The following is a 12,500-nucleotide window of genomic DNA, read 5'->3' as shown; positions in this document are numbered from 1 at the left end:
GGAGCCACAGCAGCGTTAACACAGCTGTTACTTATGCCTTTCACTTTAATAGTACTTATTCATCTTGGCTTCCTCATGTGGTTCTGACATACCTGTAGGTCCTTCTTCCTTGCCTGTCCAAGGGAAGCTGCATCTGTTTTTATAAAATGCTCGTAACACTTCTGCCAGTGTGCTGACCCTCTGGCTCTCTTCCGCCACACTCCCCCTCTCTCCCTTTTCCTCTGCTCTCTCCATCCCTCCCAGAAGACTGTGCTGGTGGACTCCCCCGCCCCCCTGTCCATCTCCCCTGCGGCCATCTCGCTCAGCCCCTCGTTGTCGGGCTCGGCCCCGCCCCCCTCCAGCGCCCCCCCTGCGCTGGTGCGGAGGGGTGGGGGCAAGCCGGCGATGGTGGCCGTGGCAGCGGCGGGAGGAGGAGGAGGAGGAGGAGCAGGGAAGAAGGGGAAGAAGAAGAAGGACCCTAACGAGCCGCAGAAGCCGGTCTCCGCCTACGCCCTGTTCTTCAGAGACACACAGGCCGCCATCAAGGGCCAGAACCCCAGCGCCACCTTCGGGGAGGTGTCCAAGATCGTAGCGTCCATGTGGGACAGCCTGGGCGAGGAGCAGAAGCAGGTACACACACCTTACAGTCTCACACACACACACACCTTACAGTCTCTCTCACACACACACCTTACAGTCTCTCTCACACACACACCTTACAGTCTCTCTCACACACACACCCTACACTCTTTTGGCCTGAAATGTTAGGGATTACTGTAATGTAATTGTGTCTTGTGCAAACAGCATTAGACTGCAGTGAGCTCAGAGTGGTGGGTACTGAGTGTCTGTGTGCTGTGATGGGGAAGTTTTAAACACAGCAGCTATAATCAGGTTTCTCTCCTTTTAGGTGTACAAGAGGAAGACGGAGGCGGCAAAGAAGGAGTACCTGAAAGCACTGGCAGCTTACAAGGCCAATCAGCTCTCTCAGGTGAGAGGCACTTGCCCAATCACATGCCTCCAAACTGTGAGGGGACCAATCATACAGAGGCACTACCACACAGGGTGGAATTCACCCAAGGGAACAGGCACGCCCTCTATAGGAGCAGCACTAAAATTCACACTAAGCTGGTGGAGTTAGCCATATGTCACTACACTGACCGAGATCATGGTGTTGTCCTGATATGTGTGAGTTATCCTGGCTCTGCTTGGTGTCTCTGAGTTCTCCCCTCTCCGTGTCACTCTGGCTCTGCTGGGTGTCTCTGAGTTCTCCCCTCTCCGTGTCACTCTGGCTCTGCTGGGTGTCTCTGAGTTCTCCCCTCTCCGTGTCACTCTGGCTCTGCTTGGTGTCTCTGAGTTCTCCCCTCTCCGTGTCACTCAGAATGATGTGAGGGTGTTTGGGCTCCATGGTTTTCTGGTGCTTGTCGTGGGTTTCGTGCTTTTCACAGTGGGAGAGTCATACCAGTTAAATGTGCATTAAGCACTCTCTCCTCTCTCTTTCTCTCTCTCTCCATCTGCCTTCAGGCCAGCTCTGATGTGATGGACAGCTCAGCCTCCCCTCCCCCTCCCGTCTCTGCCCCTGTGCCTGCCCCTGTCCCCTCCCCCACCCCCCCGCGCCCCGCCCGAATTCCCCACCACGCCCCTGACCAGAACACCATCACCAACATCTGCACCTCCAACATTATCCTGGACCTGCCGCAGGTGACCACACGCTCACGCACGGGGGCGCACAAAGCCCCCGGGGCCCCGCCCGCCCTTGCCCCCACCCCGGCCCCCGCACCCAACCCCCCTACTGTCACTAAGATCATCATCTCTAAGCAGATGCTGGCGGGGGGGGCGCAGCTGCAGCAGATCCCCACCTCTGTGGTGACGGTGATTCCCGCCACGCGCGGCCTGCAGGCCACCGCCCCTGCCGCCCGCCAGCCCCCGCCCCTGCAGCAGATGCAGAACACCCCCCCGCCCCCCCGCCTCCAGCAGATGGTGCACTCCCCCGCCCCTCCCCCGCTCCAGGCCAAACCCCGCGGTGGGGGCGGGGCCACTGTGGCGGTGTCTGTCACCACAACCCCTCCTCCCCCCCTTCAGATCAAGATTGTCCCTGCCACCTTGCAGGCCGAGCTGGCCACGCCCATTATTGTGACGTCAGCCGCAGCTGCCATGTCGGCAGGCCCCGCCTCTTCCTCCTCTGTGCCAGCGCCTGCTCACGCCACACCCGCGCTTCCTGTGTCCGTGGTAACCGGCTCCTCCCCCTCCGGTGCTGAGGAGGTGGCCGAGTCGGAGGAGTTCCCCGCGGGAGAGGTAGGGGGGTGCCTTGGTTTCGCTGTGTGAGATTCTGGCTCAGGGTGTGGCCCTGTTCTGATGGTCCTGTGCTCTTTCAGATGGAGGTGGAGCTGAATGTGTCCCCGGGCCCTGAGGTGGCCCCCCCCGGCCCCCCCGGGCGCTGTATCCGAGCCGGCTGCACCAACCCCCCTGTGGAGAGCAAGGACTGGGACAGAGAGTACTGCAGCAATGAGTGTGTGGCCACCCACTGCAGGTAAGCACACACACTCACACTGCAGGTAAGCACACACACACACACTGCAGGTAAGCACACACACACACTGCAGGTAAGCACACACACCCACTGCAGGTAAGCACACACACACACACACACTGCAGGTAAGCACACACACACACACACACACACTGCAGGTAAGCACACACACCCACTGCAGGTAAGCACACACACACACACACACTGCAGGTAAGCACACACACACACACTGCAGGTAAGCACACACACACACACACACACACACTGCAGGTAAGCACACACACACACACACTGCAGGTAAGCACACACACACACTGCAGGTAAGCACACACACACACTGCAGGTAAGCACACACACACACACACACTGCAGGTAAGCACACACACACACACACTGCAGGTAAGCGCACAGACACACACACTGCAGGTAAGCGCAAACACACACACACACACACTGCAGGTAAGCACACACACACACACACACACACACACACACTGCAGGTAAGCACACACACACACTGCAGGTAAGCACACACACACACTGCAGGTAAGCACACACACACACACACTGCAGGTAAGCGCACAGACACACACACTGCAGGTAAGCGCACACACACACACACTGCAGGTAAGCGCACACACACACACACTGCAGGTAAGCGCACACACACACACACACTGCAGGTAAGCACACACACACACACACACTGCAGGTAAGCGCGCACACACACACACACTGCAGGTAAGCACACACACACACACTGCAGGTAAGCACACACACACATACACACACACACTTACTGCAGGGATACACCCAGGTCAGTATCTGGTGTATGCTCCTGACATGATGATGCCTTTCCTGTGACATTGCAGAGATATCTTCATGGCCTGGTGTTCCATAAGAGGACAGAACTCCACCACCACTGTCAAGTGAAAAGCAGGAGGAGGGGGGTGGAGGAGGAGGAGGAGGCGGGGGGGGGAGAAATGGAGAGAACAGACAGATACAGAGAGATGGAGAGTGGGGTGCAGAGCAGTCAGCTGGAGTGTGAGAGGGAGCTTCCTTCTCATTCTGAAAGTGCTCATCATACCCCTACCTCTTCTCGGTCTCAGACACACTGAAAAGAGCACCCTCGAGTGTAAAGATCATTTTATTTGTTTTTTTTTTTTATGTGTCATAAATGTTTGAGAGAGAGAGAGAGAGAGCTGTATGGAGGGAACTCTCGCTGTGTCCCTGCCGAGGGAAAGGCAGAGTGAGAGAGGTCACACAGAGACGGAGCCCTGACCAGCCGCAGCAGTGCATTCTGGGACTGTGGCTGTCTGGCACCACAGGCAGCTGTGTGAGGTGAGCTCTGTCCCAGTGCTGTTACACAGGTGAGCTCTGTCCTGGTACAGACGCTGGGCGTGCCGCCCCGGCCGCCTCCGGGAGAAAACCCGGGGAAGGTGTTCGTTTGGATGTACCAAGTGTTCTTCAACTGCTGTCCTGATGTCCGAGCAAACACTCCTAGTGCTATTTTTTGTACTGGCTACCAAATAGATGTACATGTGATATATTTGTAAGGTAAACTGCTAGTCATTTTCCAAAAAAAAAAACGGTGCCCTTTTTATCTCGGTGTTAGAAAACATATATGAGCTAAATGGTCCTTATTTTGGTACCTTTTTTAATTTCTTTTTTGAGTGGAAGATATGAAGTCCTAAAATCCTGGAAAATAAGTGTATATCATGTAAAGAGGAAAATGTTTAGGATTTTTTGTTATGGTTTCTTGGAGAATAATTTCTTTTTTTTAATTGTCAAAGGATTGACTGTTAACCCAGTTTTCCGAATATTAATCAGTGGCTACAGAAATAAAAACAGAAGAAGACACTTCTGAGTGGTGTGTTGTTGTGGGTGAGCTTGATACAGTGAAAATGTTTTAAACTTTTGTTTCCACGCTTAAAGGTGCTAAATCGTCATCTGATTGATTTTGTCCTCTGCTTAGGGCTGTAGCCAATAGAATGTTTTCCCACAATCCCAGAACTACTAAGTTTCATTTTAAGAAAATGAAGAAGATTGAATCTTTACAATGAAAATGTCTTCTGACAACTGAGAGACAGAGCAGGCAGGTAGGGCAGAGAGACTGAGAGCAGGCAGGTAGGGCAGAGAGACTGAGAGCAGGCAGGTAGGGCAGAGAGACTGAGAGCAGGCAGGTAGGGCAGAGAGACTGAGAGCAGGCAGGTAGGACTGAGCAGGCAGGTAGGGCTGAAATCCATATTAAATTAAATTAAGGTAAAGCTTCAGATGAAAACAAGTGTGTGGCGCAAGTGTTTTACAAAAGTTATAATTTGTCTTTGAACAGCAGATGTTATTTGAAAGGGATCAAACGCGTCCGTTTGGAGGTCTTGATCGAAAACCGTGTGCTGCATTTTGTGGTTTACGGAGGTTCCCCACGGTGACGAGAGCTCCAGCTCCGCCCTGCAGCGCCTCCGACGCGCAGGGACGCAGCGCATGCGCTGTGAGCGGCAGCAGGAGGGCGCTGGGGGGAGTGAAAAACATCGCAACAAAGGGAGTCGGGGGCGTGGGAGCAGCCGCGTCCCCGCCGTCAGTGAGGCAGTCCACCGAAACACACCACGATGTCACGATGAATGCGTAACGCTACACACACTAACCGAACGCAAAACACACTCGTAAAGTAGATTTTGCTGATCGATAAAAACGGTAGGGAAGAGGCAAAACAAAAACGCTGGATTCATTTCTGACGTCATATGTCGTCACCGGCCCGTTAGCTGCTGTCGCCCGGGCAGCTCCACGCGCGCGAACGGCGAGGGCGGAGTGACAAAGAGGGAGGGGAGGAGGAGGAGGAGGAGGAGGTAATTTTAATAAACATATGCGTATCCGTGTGTCTGTGCGTAGGGAAACCAGCAGTACACTAGACGTATATTTATGTATGAATATAAAAAAAACACAAATTAGCCTCGGGCTATTTTACAGTTAAATTACAGTTTTTGAGAGACGAGCGTTTACACCAGGCGAGTGACACTTAATATACCGTGTACAATTAAAATAAATACATGCGTTTTTTTTCTTTTCTTTTTTCCCGAATGTACAAAATAAATTACAGCAGCAAGGGAGTGTAAGCTGGCGATAACAGGCACGGCGTGGAAGCTGCGTGACACCTCAGCCGGCCTTGGTTGAAGCCAGGACCTGGAGTTCGGAAGATCCGGGGAACCATGGCTGTAAACCTGGACAAGGAAGCCTATTACCGCCGGATCAAGCGGTTATACGCCAACTGGAAGGTAATGTGATCGTCCTGTGAAATGGCAGGGCAGGAGTAAGGCTTCGTGGGCTGCGTTTGGGGGACGGCGCGCCGCTGCCGCTGCTGGAAAGCGCCCGATGCGCTCGCTGCGCAGGGAGGGTTGCGCACCGCACCGAGGCCCGTCGCAAGCACAAAGCAACACACTCTTCATTCAGAGAAAATACGCAAATCACGCCTGTTGAATCGGGTGCATGTTAATGTAATCCCCTTTAAAACATTCTGTCTATGTTTGTATCCGGGTGTAACAAACAACTCTGCCTCAGGCATCCAGCTAAGATAGCTGTTAGGTAGGCTACCTTGTTGCGGGATGTTGATCAGAATAGCAGCTTAGCTTCAGCCGTATCATGGCTCAGTACAGAAATAAAACTGCTGGAATGTTCGTTTATGCACAGATTTTTTACATTACATTTTTTTTTTTACATTATGTATGTCAAGGGTAGCTAAAGTGTAGGTGTTCAGAGCGAGAAAAAAAGTTTGGCTATAACCGCTAGCTAGTTAGCTTGGCTTGATATGCTGTTGGTGACATCAGCTATCTTGCTGTATGTCAAAGATTTCGCCCTGGAAAACATTGGCTAGCTAACTTTATTATAGAAAGCAAATCTGTGTGGACTAATAGACTGACGACACGTTTTTGACGAGAAGCACAATAAATCGATAGAAAAATAACAGCGGCCCCGACCTGTTGATAAATGAAACAGGTAACTAGGTACTGTGAGGATGAAGTTGGCTCGTCAGCAAAGTGGTGTCTTCGTGTTTTCACCACGCTAATGTGCTAGTTGTCTACTTCACATAGCTATCGAAACAGTAGCTAATTAGCCAGCTATTTTAGATATACCTACTACTATATACTTAAACAGCGTTGATTTGTTAGAGAGAACAGCAATCTGTCAAATCATCATAGCAAAATTCCCGTCTCGCTGGCTGGCCACGGAGCTGAATAAGTTGCCTGTAATATCCACAGCTGGTGGATTGCCACATATAGCTAGTTTCCAAAGTGCGGGTGTTCTGGTGAAAGCTGAACGCGTCAGCTCTCCGGTGCGTGGCGTGCGAAGCTGGAACAGTCACTGTTCAGAACGCATTTGGTGCATTCGAGAAGTGCGGTGGCAATACCGCGTCCCGCATCCGCCATGAGCCCTCCTGCTGTCACCGCCAGCGAGATGGAGCTCCGTATGTTGGGCAGAACATTCGCGACAGCGCAGTTTTGAGTGTGCTGTAAATATTTGAATTTACTGTGTCGACGTCTTGAAGCCCTATATTATATAAATGACCTGTCTGAGTTTGGACAATCTAAATAGTCGGTGTAACGGCATCACGTGTAGTGACATTGGGGGAGCTAGTGTGGGCCTCCATGCACACACACATCTTGGTGAGGATGCTGGAGTGATGCTGAAGGGGGCAGATATGACTCTCTCTCTCTTCCTGTCCCTCCCTCTTCCTCTGCCCTGCCCAGAAAGGGGAGGATGACTTCGGGAAGGTGGATGCCATCGTGGTGTCGGTGGGAGTGGATGAGGAGATTGTCTACGCCAAATCCACTGCCCTGCAGGTAAGTTCACTGCCCTGCAAGTGTAGGGTCCACCTCCAGCGGACTCGTATGATTGTTTTCCTCACCAGCAGAGAACAGGGCTTGTGAGACAGAGGCATTCTTCATACGATCTCCATCCTCACACACCTACCACTGTATACATCATCACTGCACCAGTGGAGTCATACCAGCTACACTGCATTTTTTTTTTGTTTTCCTCTCTCTCTCTCTCTCTCTCTCTCTCTCTCTCTCTCTCTCTCTCTCTCTCTCTCTCAGACATGGCTCTTCGGCTATGAGCTGACAGACACCATCATGGTTTTCTGTGAATCGAAGATCCTCTTCCTGGCCAGCAAGAAGAAGGTGGAGTTCCTCAAGCAGGTGGCCATTACCAAGGGCAATGAGAATGCCAACGGGCTGCCCCCCATCACCCTGCTGGTGCGGGAGAAGGTGAGACTGTGCCCCCCCCAACTCAGTCACACAGAATCATGCACCATCATCATCATCATCACCATGAGTGTCTCCTCTCTGCAGAATGAGAGTAACAAAGCCAACTTTGAGAAGATGCTGGAGGCCATTCGCGCCAGCAAGGAGGGGAAGACCGTGGGCGTCTTCATCAAGGACAAGTTCCCCGGGGAGTACATGAAGAGCTGGAATGACATGATCACTGCGGAGGGCCTGGAGAAGGTGAGGGGGGATATCAGAGCAGCGGGATATCACTCACTGACAGGGGATATCAGAGCAGCGGGGTGTCACTCACTGACAGGGGATATCAGAGCAGCGGGATATCACTCACTGACAGGGGATATCAGAGCAGCGGGATATCACTCACTGACAGGGGGTATCAGAGCAGCGGGGTGTCACTCACTGACAGGGGATATCAGAGGAGCGGGGTATCATTCACTGACAGGGGATATCAGAGCAGCGGGGTATCACTCACTGACGGGATATCAGAGCAGCGGGGTATCACTCACTCGCTGACAGGGTATCAGTGGAGTATATGAACTCATTGACATGGCATATCAGAGCAGCAGGATATATGAACTCAGTGATAGGGCATAATAGAGTGGTGTATAATACCGTGTATCTCTAAAGTAGATGGACAGTGGTATGTATAACACGGTCTCTCTCTCAGGTGGATATCAGCACGGCCGTGGCGTATAACGCTCGCTCTCGCGCTCTCTCTCTCTCTCTCTCTCTCTCTCTCTCTCTGCTCTCTCTCTCTCTCAGGTGGATATCAGCGCGGCCGTGGCGTACACTATGGCGGTGAAGGAGGACGGGGAGCTGGCTCTGATGCGGAAGGCGGCGGGCGTCACCAGCGAGGTCTTCACCAAATTCTTCAAGGAGAGAGTGATGGAGATTGTGGACGCAGACGAGGTGTGGGGCCCGGCAGTGTCCCTTAGGCACTCGCATTCACACTCACACACTCACACACACACACACACACACACACACACACTGGGTCAGGTCTAATACTCCTATAGCTGTTTCCATGGTAGCCCTGAGCATAGATGTGTCCCACACCCTGCAACTGGTATGTTAGTGAAATGTTAGTGAAACGTAGTGAGGACATTGCCGCCCTGCAGAAAGTGCGTCACAGCAAGCTGGCCGAGTCGGTGGAGAAGGCCATCGAGGAGAAGAAGTACCTGGGAGGGGCCGACCCCTCAACCGTGGAGATGTGCTACCCCCCCATCATCCAGAGCGGGGGCAACTACAGCCTCAAGTTCAGCGTGGTCAGGTGAGTGCGTGCCGGGGTCATCTCCATGGTTACAGTCAGCCTCCCCAGCAAAGGGACAGTGTATGTTAAGGCATCATGCTGCATGGATTCACAGATCTGTCATTCATGCGGATGGATCAGCCTGTTCAGCTGTGTGTTTTGTGATGTTTTTCTTTTACTTTCCAAAGATGGATGATAATTTAAGAGGGCAGCAGGATGTTGCTTGTAGGCGCATGAAGTTCTGTATCTGTCTGTCGGCAGCGATAAGAACCACATGCACTTCGGGGCGATCACCTGTGCGATGGGGATCAGGTACAAGTCGTACTGCTCGAACCTGGTGCGCACGCTCATGGTGGATCCGCCCCAGGAGATGCAGGACAACTACAACTTCCTGCTGCAGGTGGAGGAGGCCCTGCTGAAGGAGCTCAAACACGGTGCGTCTGTGTGTGTGTGTGTGTGTGAGTGAGGGATGGTGTGAGTGTGTGTGTAAGTGTGTGTCAGTGTGTGCATGTTTGTATATGAGTATGTGTCCGTGTGTGTGTAAACGTGTGTGCGTGTGTGTGTGTGTGTATGTGAGGGATGCTATGAGTGTGTGTGTGTCAGTGTGTGCGTGTTTGTATATGAGTATGTGTCCGTGTGTGTTTTTAATGGCATGTTCTCTCTCTGCAGGAGTGAAGCTGTGTGATGCCTACAACTCAGTGGTGGAGTTTGTAAAGAAGGAGAAACCTGACCTGGTGGGGAAGCTGACCAAGAACCTGGGGTTAGTGACACACACACACACACACCCTACAGTCTCACGCACACACGCACGCACACAGACACACACACACACACACACCCTACAGTCTCACGCACGCACGCACACAGACACACACACACACACACACCCTACAGTCTCACGCACGCACGCACACAGACACACACACACACACACACACACACACCCTACAGTCTCACGCACGCACGCACACAGACACACACACACACACACACACACACCCTACAGTCTCACGCACGCACGCACACAGACACACACACACACACACCCTACAGTCTCATGCACGCACGCACACAGACACACACACACACACACCCTACAGTCTCACGCACACACACACGCACGCACACAGACAGACACACACACACCCTACAGTCTCACGCACACACGCACGCACGCACACAGACACACACACACACACACACACCCTACAGTCTCACACACGCACGCACACAGACACACACACACACACACACACCCTACAGTCTCACGCACGCACGCACGCACGCACACAGACACACACACACACACACACACACCCTACAGTCTCACGCACGCACGCACGCACACAGACACACACACCCTACAGTCTCACACACGCACACAGACACACACACACACACACACACACACACACACACACACACACACCCTACAGTCTCACGCACGCACGCACACACACACACACACCCTACAGTCTCACGCACGCACGCACACACACACACACACCCTACAGTCTCACGCACGCACGCACACACGCACACAGACAGACACACACACCCTACAGTCTCACACACACACACACACACACACACACACGCTTCCACACAGAGCTGCTGAGCGTTAGCTTTGGTGTGTGTAAATCTCAGTGGAGAGTGTGCAGCTGGTGAAAGCCGGCCTCTGGCTGTGTGTCTGTGCTGCTCAGGTTTGTGATGGGGATCGAGTTTCGGGAGGGCTCCCTCGTGCTCAACAGCAAGAACCAGTACAAGCTGAAGAGAGGTGAGAGGCGCCCCACAGCTGCAGGCATTCCCGATCTGCACAGCCCCCCCTGCTGGCTCTGCCGGTGTACTGCACCATGTCTGCGCTGTGTTCAGCAACGGAGACATGTAGCAAGTTTTGACAGGGTGTGTTCTGTGTTGCAGGTATGGTGTTCAGTGTGAGTCTGGGATTGTCTGATCTGGTGAATAAGGAGGGGAAGAAGGAGGAGCAGAAGAAATACGCCCTGTTCATCGGAGACACCGTGCTGATCAACGAGGTGAGAGCTCAGAGCACAGTCACTGTGCGATTGCAGTGCGGTCACTGTGCGGTCACTACACGGTCACTGTGCGATTGCAGTGGGGTCACTGTGCGGTCACTACACGGTCACTGTGCGATTGCAGTGCGGTCACTGTGCGGTCACTACACGGTCACTGTGCGATTGCAGTGGGGTCACTGTGCGGTCACTACACGGTCACTGTGCGATTGCAGTGGGGTCACTGTGCGGTCACTACACGGTCACTGTGCGATTGCAGTGGGGTCACTGTGCGGTCACCGTGGGGTTGGAGTGTGGGATCAACTGCATGCCTGAGTCTTGCTTGTGTGTTTGAGTGTACATGCACATGTGTAAGTGAGTATGTCTGTGAGTGCGTGCATGTGTGTGTGTTTGAGTGTGCGTGTGTGTATATGTGTGCGTGTGTGTCTGTGTGTGTGTGTTTGAGTGTGTGTGTGTGTATATGTGTGCGTGTGTGTCTGTGTGTGTGTGTTTGAGTGTGTGTGTATATGTGTGCGTGTGTGTCTGTGTGTGTGTGTTTGAGTGTGTGTGTGTGTAAGAAACTCTTTCTCTGCCTCTGCAGGAAGATGCTGCCACGATTCTCACTCCAGTCAAAAAGAAAGTCAAGAATGTGGGAATCTTCTTAAAGGTGAGGGAGAGGAGCTGCTCTTTAAAGGGGAGGTTAAGGACCAGTATCTGCAGGCACTGAGCCTTCACTGAGTCCTGCACTGGTCTGCCCACTCACACACTCATACACACACACACAGTCACACACACTCTCACTTATACTCACTCTCAGTATCCCCTGCAATGGTCTGTTAAGCCTTAGGAGCTGTGAGGTGTACATTAACTCTCTTCTGTCTCAGAACGAGGATGAGGAGGAGGATGAAGAGGAGGCGGATGACGCAGAGGAGCTTCTGGAAAAAGGAGCGCGAGCGGCACTGCTCACAGACAGAACCCGGGTACGAGAGAGAGTCTGTCTGTCTGTCTGCAAGGCTGTCTGTATGCTGCCCCCGCTTTTCAGCGTGTTGTGCTGAATCCACCTTCTGATTGGCCAGAATGAAATGACAGCAGAGGAGAGGAGGCGGGCCCACCAGAGGGAGCTGGCCAATCAGGTGAACGAAGAGGCCAAGAGACGGCTGACGGAGCAGAAGGGGGGGCAGCAGATCCAGAGGTGACCGAGCCTGAGTTTTTGGATTATGAATTATGAATTATGGATTTGAAATGAACCTGTCAGAGGTAGTGAGGGTGGAGTAATTATATACAGAGAGGCAGGTAGAGCTGGCAAGGTGTGTGCTAGGTGTGAATATGCGTGAGCGTGTGTGTGTGTGTGTGTGTCAGACTTCAGAAAGACTCTGCCAGCACAGACCAGCTGGCCTCTCTCCAAACGGGGAATCCCATGATGCATCTGGGCCCATAGAGCTTTTATTTAACCCTGCCCC

The 12,500-nt window shown here is 52.8% G+C and overlaps 2 protein-coding genes across 5 annotated transcripts in view; both read left to right on the top strand.

Moving 5' to 3' along the window:
* The window catches only part of LOC118771026 (TOX high mobility group box family member 4-A-like), a 9,382-nt gene extending 5,054 nt beyond the window's left edge, over positions 1 to 4,328 (top strand). The window contains exons 5-9 of one of the 3 annotated variants that reach the window (XM_036518863.1): positions 247 to 609; positions 887 to 967; positions 1,501 to 2,271; positions 2,352 to 2,506; positions 3,379 to 4,328. In XM_036518863.1, the coding sequence (XP_036374756.1) occupies positions 247 to 609; positions 887 to 967; positions 1,501 to 2,271; positions 2,352 to 2,506; positions 3,379 to 3,439 (1,431 nt within the window). In that variant the 3' untranslated portion in view covers positions 3,440 to 4,328. Of the gene's footprint in view, positions 1 to 243; positions 610 to 886; positions 968 to 1,500; positions 2,272 to 2,351; positions 2,507 to 3,378 lie in introns of all 3 variants that reach the window. The other 2 variants (XM_036518862.1, XM_036518864.1) reach the window with 2 other exon arrangements.
* A 701-nt stretch (positions 4,329 to 5,029) lies between these two features.
* LOC118771019 (FACT complex subunit SPT16) overlaps positions 5,030 to 12,500 on the top strand; it is a 12,022-nt gene continuing 4,551 nt past the window's right edge. The window contains exons 1-14 of one of the 2 annotated variants that reach the window (XM_036518851.1): positions 5,030 to 5,349; positions 5,601 to 5,775; positions 7,246 to 7,338; positions 7,594 to 7,764; positions 7,849 to 8,001; positions 8,545 to 8,691; positions 8,901 to 9,052; positions 9,293 to 9,465; positions 9,701 to 9,791; positions 10,735 to 10,808; positions 10,952 to 11,064; positions 11,642 to 11,707; positions 11,925 to 12,020; positions 12,117 to 12,232. In XM_036518851.1, coding sequence (XP_036374744.1) covers positions 5,710 to 5,775; positions 7,246 to 7,338; positions 7,594 to 7,764; positions 7,849 to 8,001; positions 8,545 to 8,691; positions 8,901 to 9,052; positions 9,293 to 9,465; positions 9,701 to 9,791; positions 10,735 to 10,808; positions 10,952 to 11,064; positions 11,642 to 11,707; positions 11,925 to 12,020; positions 12,117 to 12,232 — 1,511 coding nt within the window. In that variant the 5' untranslated portion in view covers positions 5,030 to 5,349; positions 5,601 to 5,709. The other variant, XM_036518850.1, reaches the window with a different exon arrangement.

Source organism: Megalops cyprinoides, chromosome 24 (assembly GCF_013368585.1).
Source record: "Megalops cyprinoides isolate fMegCyp1 chromosome 24, fMegCyp1.pri, whole genome shotgun sequence".
Taxonomy (NCBI): Eukaryota; Metazoa; Chordata; class Actinopteri; order Elopiformes; family Megalopidae; genus Megalops; species Megalops cyprinoides.
Note: the sequence above shows the minus strand (reverse complement) of the source record. Positions and strands in the feature narration are given on the sequence as shown.